At 41.5% G+C, this 16,899-nt stretch overlaps 1 protein-coding gene across 1 annotated transcript in view; it reads left to right on the top strand.

Moving 5' to 3' along the window:
* Positions 1-1,932: 1,932 nt before the first annotated feature.
* The window catches only part of PCLO (piccolo presynaptic cytomatrix protein), a 534,443-nt gene continuing 519,476 nt past the window's right edge, over positions 1,933-16,899 (top strand). Inside the window, exons 1-2 of the mRNA XM_054016176.1 lie at positions 1,933-2,171; positions 8,664-9,918. Coding sequence (XP_053872151.1) covers positions 1,933-2,171; positions 8,664-9,918 — 1,494 coding nt within the window. The remainder of the gene's footprint in view (positions 2,172-8,663; positions 9,919-16,899) is intronic.

The following is a 16,899-nucleotide window of genomic DNA, read 5'->3' on the forward strand; positions in this document are numbered from 1 at the left end:
GAAAGGCAGTCACCATATTTGACCAATTGACCAAGTGTGTGTGGGATAACAGGAAACTGACATTGAACCTAGGCTCAGGTTTAAGGACATTTGCAAAAAGGACTTGACAACTTTCAACATCAACAAGCTGGAAAGATGTGGATAGCAATAGGTTGCAATGGAGGGCAGTGCTGCACAAAGGAGTCAAAGACCCTGAAGAGAGGTGGTTGAGAAAGAAGAAAGTGAAGACTATGAAGAGAAAAGCACAGCAGGCATCAGGCGCTAGTAATGTGGTGGCTTCATCCTCTGGCCCTGAACTTTACTCCTGCATTATCCGTGGCAAGGACTATTGATTGAGAATTAGATGTTTTAGCCACTCGCGATGCTGCATTGACACATAGTAACTGAACGGCTTTGGCACTTACACCATCATCTTTTAAGATGGACAGTTGCCATTCATAAGTGAAGGTAAATGTCACAACATTTTGAAGAAAGCCAGTTTCCACCAATATTCATGTAATTTTTTAGATTCATGAATACTTAGGGTAAAATCAAGGCCCCATTGAAGTCAGCAGCAAAACTCCCATTGGATTCAAGGGGGCAACAAGGCTTTCACCCTTTGCTTTCCTATCAGTTATATTTGATTCTGTATGCAACCACCACACCTTACACAGATGCACACCCCAGTCCACCACATCGGACAGATAGGTATCCCTTGCACTTATGGCACACCTTTATTCTTCCCTTTGATGGTTTCTACTCTCCTTCTTCTGATGTTTTGCACTGAGCTATTTTTAAAGAGCAGTGCACAAACTTTTGGTTTGGAGGAAAAAGGTAAAAGCTAAATCCTGCCATTTTGGGGGATCCAGACCCTAAAATGCCATAAGGTTGAGCAAGTCTAGCTGCCCCAGTGCATCCAAACAAAGTAAAATAAACCCAGACTCCAACTCATCATGCAAAAGTGCCATCACAATATGGAGCCAGCCGCTGGATCCAGCCAAGTTTTGGCCCCTCCTTTCTTTTATGGTGAAGAATTTAGAGGGGAGAGTAGCCATCCACAGAGCACCATGAAAACGAGACCCTGACATAACCCACCACAACAGCTCTGCCCGAAAAGCTGGGGTGCTATAGGGTCCAGGTGTTGAAGGTACAGTAGGAGCTGCAAAATGTGAACCCTATCTCAGCAGTGGAATTTGTAAGATGCGGCCAAAATCTGGCAGAACCCAGAAGGGTGAACTGGGGATTTTGAGCTGCTGCTGCACTCAGCGGCGCTGGACCAATTGTTTAGAATGGGGTGCGAGAGCCATTGAACCAAACCGTAAACTCTGTATGGGATGGAAACCTCTTCAAGCCAGTGGGTGTGGCAGCACCCCTAGCTCCAGCACTGGTATCTCTCCGGGTCTGTGGCGTGGGATGTAGTTGGAGCCTCTAACTTGTCTGTCTATGAATCGGGGTGTGGTTTTTTGGGGGGAAGAGGCCCAAACTGGCTGGATCCGGGCGCCAGATGCAGCTTTTTTGCGGCACTTATGAGTTGGAGGGGAGGGTGTCTCGTGTGTGTGTGTGTGGGGGGGGGGGGGGGGGTACTGGGACTCCGCGTCTCCTTTAAATGCCCGGGTAAGGAGGGGGCCGCTGATGGGGGCGCGGGGCGGGGAGGAAGCCACCTGCGCTCCGCACGGCGCATGCGCTCGGCGGGAGGCGGTGGCAGAGCGAGGCTGGCAGCGCCCGGGTGCCCGCTCTCTCTGTCGCCCCGGCAGCGGCAGCAGCGGCCGGAGCCAGCGCCCCGGAGCCATGCAGGCAGCGGCGCCCGCCGCCGAGGACTAACTGCCCCGCTCCCCACCGGGGCAGAGCCGAGCCGGGGCCGGAGCCGGAGCCGGAGCCGCCCAGCAGCCCAGCCCGCCTTGCCTGCGCCTAGGAGCGGCGGGAGCTCGCCTGTAGGGAGCCAGCCCTCCAGCCATGGGCAACGAAGCGAGCCTGGAGGGAGGAGAAGCGCTGGCCGGGCTGCCCGGAGGGGTGGCGGCTGCCGCAGCCGGGGATGGCGGAGGGCAAGGGCTGGCAGCCGGCGTGGAGGCGGATCTGAGCCAGCTCAGCGAGGAGGAGAGGAGACAGATCGCCGCTGTCATGTCAAGGGCGCAGGGGCTGCCCAAAGGAAACCTCCCCGGCGCGACCAGCGCGGAGCCGCCTCCCATGCAAAGGCACGCCACGAAACCTCCCTCTACCGGCCCCCTTCCCGGCGGGGTGGGGGGCTGCTCCCGCTGCCGTAGCCCTGCGAGCCGGGTGCATTGCATCAGGAGCAGGCGGTGCATGGTGCAGGCGGGGAGTGGATGGTAGGGGTAGCGTGAGTAGGGACCCTGGGATGGAGCGTCTGCTCCCCCCACGGCGAGGATTTCTAATCATCACGAATAATCCGCCTCCCTTCCAGTGGGCTGCTTCCTCTCCCCCACCCTCTTTCCTGGACCAGACCCAGGGGTTGGTTAGCTTGGGTGGCAAGGGAGCGGGCGGTTTGCAGATAAGAACAATCGGGGGGTTTTTTGTATAAAGGGGCTTGGGATGCTTCCCCTTCCCCCCAGCTAGAATGGGAGACGGGAGAGCTTTGCCCACACCGAGCAGTTCTGTAGCGGCTGCTGCTGGAGCGATGGAGTCTCTCTGAATCTTCCCAAACTCTAAGGCATTATTTTATCTGAAAGTCCTTAATCTGCCTCTGCGAGTAACCATTGGCTTATATAGATAGCCAAAGTCCAAAGGCTCTGTGTTTTCACTTATATAGCCCCCCCTTATGTCTTTTCTCATTTTGGGGGGAGGGAGGGAAGGTGAAGACAAATAGGGAGCATGGGCTGTATTGTCAAATAGCGATTCTGTATCTTATGTGGTGTTGACTTCACCTATTCATGTATATCTAAAAGCTAAGATAATTTACTTCCTTATTCTCCCTCCTACCCCCAATCCATTGCTTGTCCCAAAAAGAAATACTACTTATCTTTGTGTGCTGGTAATACAGTAGTACTGTTAACTCATATTATGGTCAGGGGAAGATAGATGTTTCCCTTTCCCTTGTCCAGGGTCCTGAAGTTGCCCGTTTTTTCACGACTACAATCCAGGTATGGCTAGTTTGGAGCCTACAGTTTCCAGGGGCTGTGTGTGTTGTTTGTCTTGAAGCAGGCTACAAAAAGGAAGCTCCTTTGACTGCCTGTTCCACAGGTTCTTGTGGCCTACTGACCTCATCCCAGATAAATGCCAATTCAGTTTATATAATGTCAGGCTTGTATAAGTGAATGCTAAGAGAACACAAAAAAGGAGGATTGGACCAAATCCCCCCTTAGAGGAACTCCACAGAGGTCAGTGGAATTACACCTGGGATGAATTTGCCTCCATTTTGCTTTCATCCTATATCTCTTGCATGTTTGTTAAGAATGGACAAATAATGAAAGTTTGTGTGGAATATAATTCTTTCTATAGCTAATTTAGGGCCTGCCCTGGCTCCCACTGAAACCAGTGGGGACTCCTCCAGCGGTGCATAATCAAGCTCAAAATTCCCTTTTGTGTAGCAGTTTGGGATACCACAAAGACACACAGGTTTTAAAAGTTTATTGTTTTCAAGTTAACCTGCTAGTTCAGAGGAAGATAAACATTCCCAGTACATTGTTAGGGGTGGCTAAAATGATGTTATTTGGCCACATCTTTATATCTGCAGACAGTTGTTACCCTAAAATTATGTTCTGGGATAACTGGAATAATTAGATGATTGTTATAGTTATATAAATTAACTTCGCTTTTCATTAAAATAAAGCCTGTCTGTATTTGGTAAAATTGACATTTTAATAATCCAGTGTGCTTTGCTATGCTGGGTAAAAGGATGACTTATGTTATCATCTACACTATCTCAGAGTTGTGTACTGGTGCTCATCACCACAATATCTGCATGCCTATCGGTATTATCAAGTATCCAGTAGCTTTACTTGCTCTTTGCTGCTGCTGGGATTCTCTGGCAAAGGTTTTTTGAGGGCCTAATCCAAAGTCCATGGATCTCAATGGGAGTCCTTCAGATGACTACCACGGTCTTTGGATCAGGCACACAATGACTTTGACTTAAGCAACTGACTAGATTAGCGATGCTGAGATTCCTTAGCTTCAAACTTTTTTGCTCTTCCAGAGGCTGTTGCTTTGAAGAGTAACACTATGTGAGCAAAGAAATTAGATATGGGAAAGAGCTTTTTAAGTCATTTAGTCCATCTATTTTCCAGTGCAGATTGTTCCCAACAATACATTCATAGCCGGCTTATTCCAATTTCATTTTGAAATGGTTCAGGTGGTGATGCCGAAGTTCAGGCTCAGTATCTGCACAGTATCACATTGCTATGGTGCCCTTATTGCACTGGCTTTTAGATTTTTGTTTTATAAAAATTAGTTTTGTTTTCAGTGAACAGTGGTTGCCATATTAAGGACAGCATATACCAACTGTTATACAGTGTATCTGAGATTCTGAGTTACCTCCGTTATTTCCTGTTCTAAATATAACAAGAACTGATATTCCATATACCATTGTGTGACACATCTTGTCAACTACTGACTTATTAATAGCAAGCAATATAAGTAGTAGGATACAGAGTTGCCCCTTCACCTGAATAAAATAAGTGCTGTAGTTATATCTATTTTTAGAGGCTTTGTGCTTTCAAGTAATTGGAAATGCAGCCACTGGTATTAGAGCAAGTAATGCATATTATGACACTTTAACCATTTTATTATAAGCACTAAGATCATGTTTTTCCAAACCTGAGTACTTAAAAAGAGCTACTTAAATAAAATTGACCTGATTTTTCAGAGGTGTTGAAACAACTGTAGCACCAGTTAGTTTCAATGGGAGATTTGGGTGCTCAGCACCTCTGAAGAAAATCAGACAACTTTTAGTTAGTAGTCTGCAAACTGTGACTGAATCACAAAGAGCCATACCCTCAGCTAGTGGAAATCAGTTTAGCTCCATAGAATGTTAGTGGCACTATGTCAGTTTACACTAGCAGAGGATCTGTTCCATATCATCAGAAATGATTAGATGATCAAACCTCGTTCTAGCACAGCCACTTCATTTTTAGGTAAACTTAATTTTGTGATTAAATGGATTAGCAATCTCCTTTCACTGGCAAAAAAATTGCTGTTGTATTTTGAGAGTATATGCTGTGAAAGTAGCCCAGCCTGAGAACCATGCTTCCTAAGTATTGCATTTATTCTTCCAGAATAAATACAGTCTGTTGTCAGTACCATGATTATACTGACTCTAAGAAAGTAAACAATGACCAGCAGGAAATATCTGTTTTTGAATACATGTATTTTCTGTAAATATGAAGGATTGTTTAATTCGTGTTCATTGTTAATAATTTATTTTTGGCTTTAAAAGAATGAATTGTAATTGATGGTATAAACAGTTTGGTTTAACTAATTTTATCATGAAGGTTTTCGGACTAATAAAGACTTGATCCAAAGCCTGCTGATATCAATAGTAAAACTCCAATTGGTTTCCATGGGCTTTGGATCAGGTCCTATAAATTACATAATTGAAATTGAGTGCTTTGTTGAATCAGGGCCTAAATGAGGAAGAGAAACAAAAGAATCAGGGCATTGGGGAGTGAAGAAAGGCGGTTTGTTTTTGGTCTAACAACTCAAAAACAGCCTCCCTTTAAAAATTATGGAGTTCCTCTCCCCATTTAAAAATGTTTGGCAACAGGAAATTCCCTGCCAGACAAAAATGAAGATTAAGTTCTGAGATTTACGGAAGTATCAACAACTATAAATGCAATATGTGACTACAATAACTGAGTTCTTAAAACTCAGTTGTCACATGGATGTAGAAAAGATTAGAAAAACTGTGCTCCCACACACATCTGCCCAAAAATAAATAGCCTAAATCCAGGTTTATTATTACAGAGGTAAAAGTCTTCAATAAATTTGTCCTCTGAAGTCATTTTCTTCCACATTTTAAGTACAGTCTGTTTTCCTTCATATAGAAACATTCATTTATGCAGAATGGCAAAACAAATCTGGTTTGCGCAGTAAACATGCAGTCTGGCAGCATCAAGCAGTAATTGTTCAATTCATGCATTTTGTCTTATTTTAAAAATAGTTAACTGTGCAAAACACTAATAATCTGGGTAACAAGATTTTGGTACACTGAAAACTGGGTAGGGCATTGGAAATCTGGGCCAATTTTATTACAGTATTCCTTGTTCTAAGAGATCCATGTTCCACAGATAAGATGGCAGAGGCTGACTGCTTCTCTCATGAGTATACCACTTTAAAAAGTTCACAATTAGCCCTGGAAACATCATCATTAATTGTTTTTTTTTAAATCTTAATTTCTTCTGACTTCATGCATGAGGAATTGTAATTAACCTCATATTTCCTGACCTGAACTTTGAATTTTGTTTCTCAAAGCATATTCAACATTCTCAGCCATTAGGCAGTATTTATGTCCATGCATTGTTAATGGTCATACCTCCATTTTTTCTTTTAGGGTCTTGCTGTTTTGAACCTAAACTTTCAAACTTCTTGAACAGTTGCAAGCATTAATACCAGAACCATACTCAGCCTTTTCTAGTATAAAAGCTGATACATTTTTGCTAAGCAAGCACTACGTCTTTGGATGAATCCAGTTTGTACCACAAATTGGCATGGAACTAAAACCAAATAGGCCTGACTGGCAGCTAGCAAAAGCTTTATAGTACATTTGCAAACATTGTATGGACTCAGTTTATGGTTGGGCCATGCTGGATATACCTTTCTTCCTGGTAAGTAAGGGCCCACTCAAATACTCATTGAAGTCAATGAAACAACTCTCATTGACTTCAGTGGGTCATGCATTAATGTAATAAAGCTCCCAATAATCCATGTGGTTATCCTGGGGGAAAAAAACAAAAAGTGTAGCACTGAAAGCAGCTTGCTAATCAGAGTTAATGTTAGGGTTGCCAACCTTCTAAGATAGGCCTGGAGTCTCCAGGAATTAAAGATTAATCTTTAATTAAGTATTATGTCATGTGATGAAATCTCCAGAAAAACATCCAACCAAAATTGGCAACCCTAGTTAATGTGATGACAATAAAAGCAATTAGCCATCCATGGGAATCCTGTTCCCTACATCCTCGTTTTGGATAATTGCAATTAACTTTTTAAAAAGCATGTCAGGATTGATGTGAAATTGCGAACTGCCAGAATCTTGAGAACCAAAATGGTTACCATATAGATTTTCTTAGCGTAGTTCATTGTCATCAGGGATTTAATGAAAGCTCAAAATATTCACGAATTAAAGTAGCGTGTTTATAGTAACATTAGCTGTTTGAAATCCAGTGTAGCATGTTACTACTATTTATAACTATGGCAGTGTTCTGATGTAACCCTTAATTAAAAATTATCGTACTGCTAGTTTGTTTTTATTGTAGTCATGGACCTCAGATTCTTTAATAGGCTAACTGTAATGAATGACTGCCTGATTTTCATGAATGTACATTAAGAAATAACATGTTTGGAAATGTGGGACTATATTTAACTTGAGATGTCTGAAAACTGATCACAATGGTGGCACAGGAGAGAATATCGTATCCTCCTGGAAAGACTAAATGATAGCACAAAACAGAACATCACATCACACCCTTTAGGTAAAATACAATAGCACTGAATAGAATATCATCCCCTCCAGGTACAAACCAACAGAGCAACAATTAAAACACCATACTACATCTAGAGGTATTCTCTGGATTTGCCTCCCTTCTTTCCCTAGCTTAACCTTCTATATTCTATTATAAAACAAAGGGAAATGAGACCTCGTGAAGGAAAACCCCCTGCAGAATAAGACAGAGATATTTTTGCTGTCAGATAAATTCTGATTTTTTTAGGTGGGGGAAAGAGGGATAGTTTCAGTGCTATTAATGAAAAAGCTAAAAAGAAGTGATTCTCTTAGCTAGCTTGTGCGTCATCTTAATGAAGAGATACTTTTTCTTTATTATTCACGAATGTCAGTGTAAATACTATAATAAAAGACATCTCTACATTTTGATCTACTGGGATTTTAGGTGCCTGAATCACTGCTGCATATTCAGTTGTAAATACACCATTAAAAGTAGGTACAAATAGCCAGAGCACAATTATATAAATGTTTTGCAACATGTGAGTATTTTTCCTGGATGGCCGTGCTTTGATCTGCTGATTATGGAACACCTCTCTCTTTTACTGTTCGTTTGTCTCCATGTTTGAATTGTACACCCCAAGAGATACTGTGAAGAGTTAGTCATCTGGGTTTAGATGAAATGGAAAATCACAGCTTAATTTTGTAGTGCTTCAGACTTCTGAAAGAAAATTCTCTGGATAAAGATGGTTCTTCTGTTAGATTAGTTTCTAAATACTAAACCAGACATCTACTAAATATTCAGATAAATGTTTCTGGAACAAAAAATATGATAATCCTTGTAGTAATAAGCCCTGATCCTGCAAACACTAAACCACATGAGTAATTTTACTCATATGAATAGTCCCATTGAGGACTACTCACATGCTTGAAGTTAAGCAGTTGAAGATTCAGGGGCCATAATCTTTAACTTTTCCTACCTTATTTGTCTTTACATTTTCTTCCAAAGAGTTCAATAATTGCAACTAATTTATAGTTAGTCTTTCACTATTTTTATTTTACTGTATTTCTCTCCCCACAGACATCCTGAGCTTGATATAAACCACTATGCAAGACAGCCAGGTAAGTCTCCATCCAGTTTAAGCAAAAGCAGAACAGTAGATGTGTTGAAGACAGAACAACGGTCACCTGGAAGGAGCCCTTCTTCCATTAGTCTGAAAGAATCTAAATCCAGGACTGATTTTAAAGAAGATCAGAAGCCAAGTATGATGCCTAGCTTCCTCTCTGAGGCCAATCCATTAAGTGCAGTCACTTCAGTCGTAAACAAGTTCAATCCTTTTGATTTGATATCGGACTCAGATGCAGCCCAGGAAGAAGCCAACAGGAAACTAAAAGCAGTTCAGAAGGACCAGGGAAAGCCTGAGGAGCAAAAGGGACATGCAAAGCATCCAACTCAGCAACAACCTCCAAAGCCAACAGTTCAGCAAAAAGAGCCTGTCAAATCTGCACCCCAGCAAGCAGGGCCTTCCAAACTGCCACCCCAACAGCAGCAACCAGGGGCAGCTAAGCAAGCTCCGAAACCTGGGCCTGGTCAGCCAACAGGCCCTCCATCAGAACAAGCAAAACAACCATCTCAACAACGAGGGCCACAGAGAACTCAGCCCCAGCAATCAGAACCCACAAAGCAGGTACCTCAACAACAGAGTCCTGCAAAACCTTCACCACAGCAATCGGGCCCAACCAAAACATTACCACAGCTACCAGATGCTGCTAGAGCACCATCCCACGCACCAGCTCCCGCAAAGCCATCAGCACAGCAGCCAGGTCCTACAAAACAACCTTCTCAGCAACCAGGACAGCAAGCAGGTCCTGCAAAGCCATCCCCTCAGCAAGCAGGACCTGCTAAACAACCATCTCAGCAGCCTGGGCCTGCGAAGCCATCCCCTCAGCAAGCAGGACCTGCTAAACAACCATCTCAGCAGCCTGGGCCTGGGAAGCCATCCCCTCAGCAAGCAGGACCTGCTAAACAACCATCTCAGCAGCCTGGGCCTGCAAAACCATCTCCTCAGCCAGCAGGGCCTGCAAAGCTACCGTCACAACAACCAGGACTTACAAAACTATCAGGCCAGCAACCAGGGCCTGGTAAACCGTCACAGCAACAAGTAACTGCAGCCACACCTGGTGAATCAGCCCCAAAGAAAACTTTCTGTCCTCTTTGCACTAGCACTGAACTGCTGCTGCACACTCCAGAACAGGCCAATTACAATACATGCACACAGTGTCAAACCGTGGTCTGCAGCCTGTGTGGCTTTAATCCCAATCCGCATATAATAGAGGTGAGTAGTGTCTAACATTGATTTTCATTCTAGGCCCCAAAATTGGGCTAAAACTCACTATGGCTAAGTCCAGAAGCTATTATGGTTTGTGATTCATCACGTAGGCCCATTATAGCAAGTTAAGAGGAGAAGGTTAGGTTGTTTAGGCAAACAATTCACGTTTCATTTGCAGGGAAATGACAGTTCTGTGTTTGCACAGTATCTAACACAATGGGGTCCTGGTCTGTGACTGGGGCTCCTAAGCATGACTGCAATAGAAATAAGAAGACAAAATCTAATATGAACATTGTTTTTAAAACAATTACTTTTGTTTGGATTTAAACACTCCCCTGCTGTGTTTGTAGCCCAGATACCATAGTCTTGTGCTGATGTCTGTGAACTAGAAAGATAAATGATATAGGAAATGACTAAGCAATAAAAGTGACACTGACTAGCCTGTATTTAGTATCTCTGCTGAGGGAGGTGCAAAAGTAAACAAGCAGTTCAGATGGTGAAAAAATAAATTAGAATTTTAAAAAATTCTTTCTGTTTTAATATCTGGAGCAGTTAGTCACACATTAGTGAAAATTTGTGCTTGAAATGGATACAGGGTCAGCTCCTTAAGTGGTCTAGATTGACACAGTTTTGGAGCTACACCGGTGTGTAGACCACTTAAGAATCTGGCCGATGATTTGTAATTTGATGGTTTTCAATTTTTTTTTCCAATAAGGTGGACCATTCTTTAGTTCACAGAAGGATCTCTCAGACTTATCTCCACTCCTAACCCTGATCTCCTGTAATTATAGTACTGGGTACATAAAAATAATATTAGGATGGTATTTTTTAAAATGAACTTGTTTTAATTTGATGTGTATGGTGGCTTGATTAACTACTTCTATACTACATTTGTGCTGTTTGCATCCTTTCCATGGGAATTCACATTAATATCCGGACCCTTCTTTTTGCTTTTAAACCCCCATTACTCTAATTTCCCAAAGTTGCTTTGCAGTTTGGGTTTGTTATTTTCAATGCCTGCATTCTTGGCATAACCCAGAAATTTGAGCACAGTAGAACTGGTACCAAAGAAGAACCCAACAAACCAGTCATGAAGCAACCAGAGAGGATGTTAGAGAGGACCGTGGTTTTTGGTTTAGATGGGCAGGAAAGCTAATGGAAAGAAGCCTGAACTGGTAACAGCTAGAACTTGACCGTGAATTTGGAGAAAAAGTCACCAGTTGTGCTTAGCTTGGTATGGAATATAAAGACTACAATAAACAACAAGAAAGAACATTGATAATTGATACATCTCATTCACATGCACATCTTGTATTAGCGGCATTTTTGGATGGTACCTGGTGACAAATGGCATGTTTGCATCTGTCAACCTTGATTATTCATTAGTTTGCAGTCTTTTTAATAAAGAAATGAAATAAAAAAGGTTTGTTGTAGTTATGCAGTGGTAACTCTCTGCACCTCTATGCAGAGGATACAAACTTAAGCCCATTTGAGCCCATTCCTGGGATATCAAAAGGTTGCATTGGAGTTGATGCATGCAAATTCTAAGATTAGCAGAGGTGTGAATTGGGCTTTATAGCCTGTGAGTTCTAGAAAAAAGAACAGGAGTACTTGTGGCACCTTAGAGACTAACAAATTTATTAGAGCATAAGCTTTCGTGGACTACAGCCCACTTCTTCGGATGTGGGCTGTAGTCCACGAAAGCTTATGCTCTAATAAATTTGTTAGTCTCTAAGGTGCCACAAGTACTCCTGTTCTTCTTTTTGCGGATACAGACTAACACGGCTGTTACTCTGAAACCTGTGAGTTCTAGGGCCAGTTGCAGGACACGTTCAAGGGGAGTGACCAGAGAATACTGCTGCTGGAGAATGTTATATGGGACATTTTAGGCAGGAGTGTTCTTTAATGAGGGGCAAAGGGGAAACACTGGTACACTGAAACTTTACTGCCACACTCCCACCTCCTGAGTCTGGCTAGCTGGGTGGGACCTTGTGCTGCATCAAATTATAGGAAAATAATTGGATGTTTGTCTAGGTTTGGAATAATTGATCTCAAGAGAATTGATCTCAGAAAGAGTGTTTAGAAATAAAAATCATTAAGCATACACAGGAAATATTATAGTATGACAGTCATGATGTTATATGCAGTGTTGTTGTAGCCTTGTTGGTCCCAGGATATTAGAAAGATAAGGTGGGTGAGTTAATATCTTTATTGGACCAACTTTGCTTTTTAATCGGCCACTTCACCTTGAATGGTCCACTGAAGTATGTGTTAACTACTTATGCTAAACAAACTGTTCCATCTTGTATTTCTCTGTGACACTCTGAGTAAGTTTCTCAGACTTGAAGAAGAGCTCTGTGTAAGGTCAAAAGTTCGTCTCTCTCAGTAACAGGAGTTGGTACAATAAAAGATATTACCTCACTCACCTTGTCTCCGTAGTATTGATGTTAGCTGTATTCAAAGATGAAATTCTTATAAACCTTTGTTTTCAAGCCTTTGCAGCTTTCTTGTACAGGGGGGAAAGAGAGAAACCATTTTAGTTGTTTAGTTGAAATTTCTCCTGCTTGTTTGGCACTCCCAATTGATAACATTTCTGTGGCCCATTTTGTATTCAGTTATTGGAGCATTGGCTTTTCTTTCTTTCTTTCTTTCTTGTGTGTTCCTTAGTGGGATTCTGATAGCTCAAAAGTTGGCTTATGTTTAAAATATCAGATTTCCATGAAGACAGGGCCGGCACTTACATTTAGGCGACCTAGGTGGTCGCTTAGGGTGCCAGGATTTGGGGGGGGCAATTCGGCGGCGGGGTGTCCTTCCGCGCTCCGGGTCTTCGGCGGCAATTCTGTGGCGGGTCCTTCACTCGCTCCGGGACCCGCCGCTGAAGTGCCCAGAAGACCGGGAGCGCGGAAGGACCCCCCCGCCACAGAATTGCTGATGACAACTGGGAGCATGGAAGGACCCCCGCCTAGGGTGCCAAAAACTCTGGCGCCACTCCTGCATGAAGATAGTCAAGAGCCTTCAGTGTATTTGAACCAAACTGGTTTAGAGAAAACTGTAAGTATTTGCAAAATCTTTGATTTTTCCACTAACTTTTTAAGTAGGCACTATGCCTGGGTATGAAATTCAATACATTGAGACAATAAATACAGCTGCCTTTAAGACCATCTGATTGCATACATATGTAAAAGGAAATTTGAATTTCATATCATACTTTGAAATAAACATGGGTAAGGCATTTATTTCACAGTGCAATCATTTCAATAAATGAAGGAGGAGTGCTTCTAATCTAGTCAGCTATAAGCTCTATGCTGATGACTCCCATATCTACCTCTCCTCTTCTGCTCAGCCTCTCATCTCCAATCTTACTGAAATCTCATTCTGGATGTTCTGTGACCATCTGAAATGGAATATAACAGAACCTGAACTCCTGATCTTTTCCCTCTGAGCCCTTCTCCCCTCCATTATATAGCTCAAAATCATCTTCTTATCCCCCTTTTCATCCAATGCCCAGGCTATTGCCAAATCTTGTTGCTTCTTCCTATACCACATCTCCTACATTCTTTTCACCATACTGCTTGAAAACAATACTTTGTTCCTTGGTTGTCTGTTGCTGTGACTACTGTGAAAACTTTCTTTTCCTGGTTTGTCCTTATTCCTCTCCAGTCCATCCAGAATGCTGCTAAAATAATCTTCCCTCTCACCCCTCAGATCACACCATTTACCTAATGAAATCCTTTCTTTGACTTCTTCTCACTTGCTGCGTAACAGTTAAGCTTCTCATGTTCCCATTCAAGACTGTTTAGTTTTCCTTGCATAAACTCTCATTTCCTCCTGCTCACTCTTTCAAGTCAATGTTCCTACTACATTGCCCTACTGTGCATTTTGTATCACCTCTTCATGTCTTTGTGTCTTCCATTCATACCTCTTTCATTTGGAACTCTCTCTTATTCAGGCACAGTCCCTGTCCCAAAAAATGACAATTCTAAACGAAAAAGAGACAGATGAACAAAACGTAGGGGGAAGAGCTACAGCATGTAACAGAGGATATTCATTGTTTAGTTCCACGACTATTCCTTTGTAAACTACTATAACAGCCTTCTGCAGGGGTTCTTGCGCCTTCCTCTGGAGCATCAGGTTCTGGGCACTGTCAGTGATGGGAGATTGAACCACTAGTCTGATCCAGTATGGCAGTCCGTAAATTTCTATGTTACTAGTTGGCAGATTTCTTGTAGGCATCACAATAGAAGTGGCTCTTGAAGAGGAGGGTTGAATAAGGTCAGGGTAGGGGCCGTGCAGACTAGCTCCAGAAGAGCATTGCGTGAATCAGGACAGCATGGAAGAAAGTACAAAATAACACCAGAGGTTCACCCTCTCTTCATTTAAATTGCTTCTTAAAATTCACATCCTATATGAAGCCTGTCCACCTCAATTCAATATAGAGAACTTTGTAACCAAGACCCAAAAGTGATACTGTACTGCCAGGAGATCAGATCATCATTTGCACCATGTGACTGAACTAACTTACATTGCAAATGTCTTTGGACTAGGTATTGTCTGTCTTCTGTTTTATGCAGCACATTCTAGACTGAAAGCACACCATAAATAGCATGTGTCTGGCAACGTATGTCTCTCTAATGTGTCTAGGTATTTATATTCAATTCATCACTGTATTATATGTGTGCCTAGAAACAATTACATAAGGTAAAAAAAAATCTAAACACAGTTGATGTTTGTTCCTCCATTCTACTTCTCATATACACACTTTCGAATCTCACATCAAAGAGAATGAGAATGTCTGTCTCTCAAATAACCAGCCTCCTAACTATGTGTTTTATTGTGTGATCATTTGGAATTTTCCCCCCATCATTTTATTTTCATTCTTACATTCCCTATTCTAAAAACCAACAACACAGGTCCTCAGTGATGACTGTATCAGCAACTCCAGATTGTTTAAGCACTACTAATATGTTTAAACACTTGCTTTGCTAGAACCAGGGGCAAAACGCATGAACTTCTATACTTTGTTTCCTTTGGCTGGTAGTTGTAGCAGTCGGTCATCCTCTGTGAACCAGCCACTAAAGATGATGCATAACACATACTCAGCCAGGGATTGTGCTGAGATAATGCACCTGTATGCATATTACACTAGATGTCTATAAAGGGGCAGATTGACTCAAGTTCTAGAGCTCTTAATGTTGTAGACCCTAGTTATATATTTCAGATCTCCTCCCTGGGCTTCTCTTTGATATCACATGCCTTTAGAGATCCTACAATTCATTCCACCTTTAAATCTATTATCTGTCCATCTCTTCTGACCTTCAATAACCCATTCCACATGTTTTCAGTGGTGTAATATGGATACTCTTCCCTTCTACTTTCCTGTTACCTTCTATTTCCATTTTGTTACTGAATTGGAATGTTCTTCATGATAAATAATAGTTATTTACCAATACTTGTCATTATTTATATGTTTGATATATCTATATGCCATGTCTTTGATGAGGGGATGATTTGGTAAGGTGCATGTTAAATACATATTATTAAGAATTTAAACAGAGAAATTGAAGAAACTCATTGATGGTATCCACTGCAATTATAACTCAACAGCTTTGCACATCTATTATTAAGAAACTCATTTAAAAGTACATACAGTAGTTCAAAATACTGTTCTTACACAAGGGAGTATCTTGTTATTCAGAGGAACATAGGACTGGAAGGAACCTCTTGGGTCATCTAATCCAGTTCCCTGCTATCCAAGGGAACCTCATTATATAGTCCCATTCATGAATTTATCAAGCCCCACCCTGATAAGTACATTCCATTCCTGGGGGAACCCTCCTTATGACTTTTTTGAATTTGAATTAACAAACATAATGTTGCATTAAAGGCACACCATTTTGTATAAACCTAATACAGTATTGATAGACGTGTTTTCATTATTTTCTTTTTTGTCATATGCTAATGAAGTCAGCCTTTTATTAGATCTAAACATTCTCTGCAATGCTTACAGTTCAAAAACTGCAGCATTGTGCTAGTGCATGAGAACCAGAAAGTGACATGGACTAGAAACTTACTGTAAACAAAAATAAGTCTACGATCCTAGACTCCAAGTCTAGGCTTTATTATAGCAGTAGAAATAGCTGTGACACAGCAAGCCCTCTGTAAAATACTCTGAGTCCTGAAGAGTATTTATTACTGATGGCAACATGAAGAAGGCAGTGCAAAAGAGAAAAGTAGTAAGTGTTTGAATCCTTCCATAAACTATTGTAAGTATGAAGACAAAATGAAAGATCAAAATTATGTATTTATTTTATTTATTAGTATCTAAATATATCATATCAGATTCAACTCTTAGATTCACTCGTGTAAAGCCAGATCTACTCCATTAAAGTGGGTGGAGTTACACCAGGGTAGTAGAGATCAGGATCTGACCCAAAAAATATTCAGTCAGTTATCTAAAAAGTTTCTTATCTCCTGGTGTTAAAATGAAATATCTGCAGTAAAATCCTCCAATAATAAAATGCTTTTTTTCCCCCTACACAGAATGATTGGAGATTCACTGTTACTAAACTGCAGTTTAAACATTGCTGTGTACTGAAATAATTTGGGACTTTGGATCAAATTAATCTCTAGTGTAACTCCTTTAATTCTACTTTGCTATAAGAAAGATCCACTTAAAGTAGAATATACTGTATATTTTTACACAAAGTGGAATTTGTTGGAAGAATTGATGAGCTCCTCAAATGAAAAGTGCTCAGTACATACACAATAGTATTATTCCATTCTGAAGTATTCCTGTTTAAGAACCCAATACACTGTCCATTATTCTTTATCAGAGGAAGATTGCATGTCTACATTAGTACTCTTTAATTCAGGGCAGAATCGTATTAAAAGCATTGTTGTCCTGTAGCTTCTAGTTTCTTTAATGCAAAAAAAAAAAAAAAAAAAGAGCTGAACGATCCTCAGTGTACGGCAAGAAATGTCTGACCT

This window comes from Malaclemys terrapin, chromosome 1, assembly GCF_027887155.1.
Source record: "Malaclemys terrapin pileata isolate rMalTer1 chromosome 1, rMalTer1.hap1, whole genome shotgun sequence".
Taxonomy (NCBI): Eukaryota; Metazoa; Chordata; order Testudines; family Emydidae; genus Malaclemys; species Malaclemys terrapin.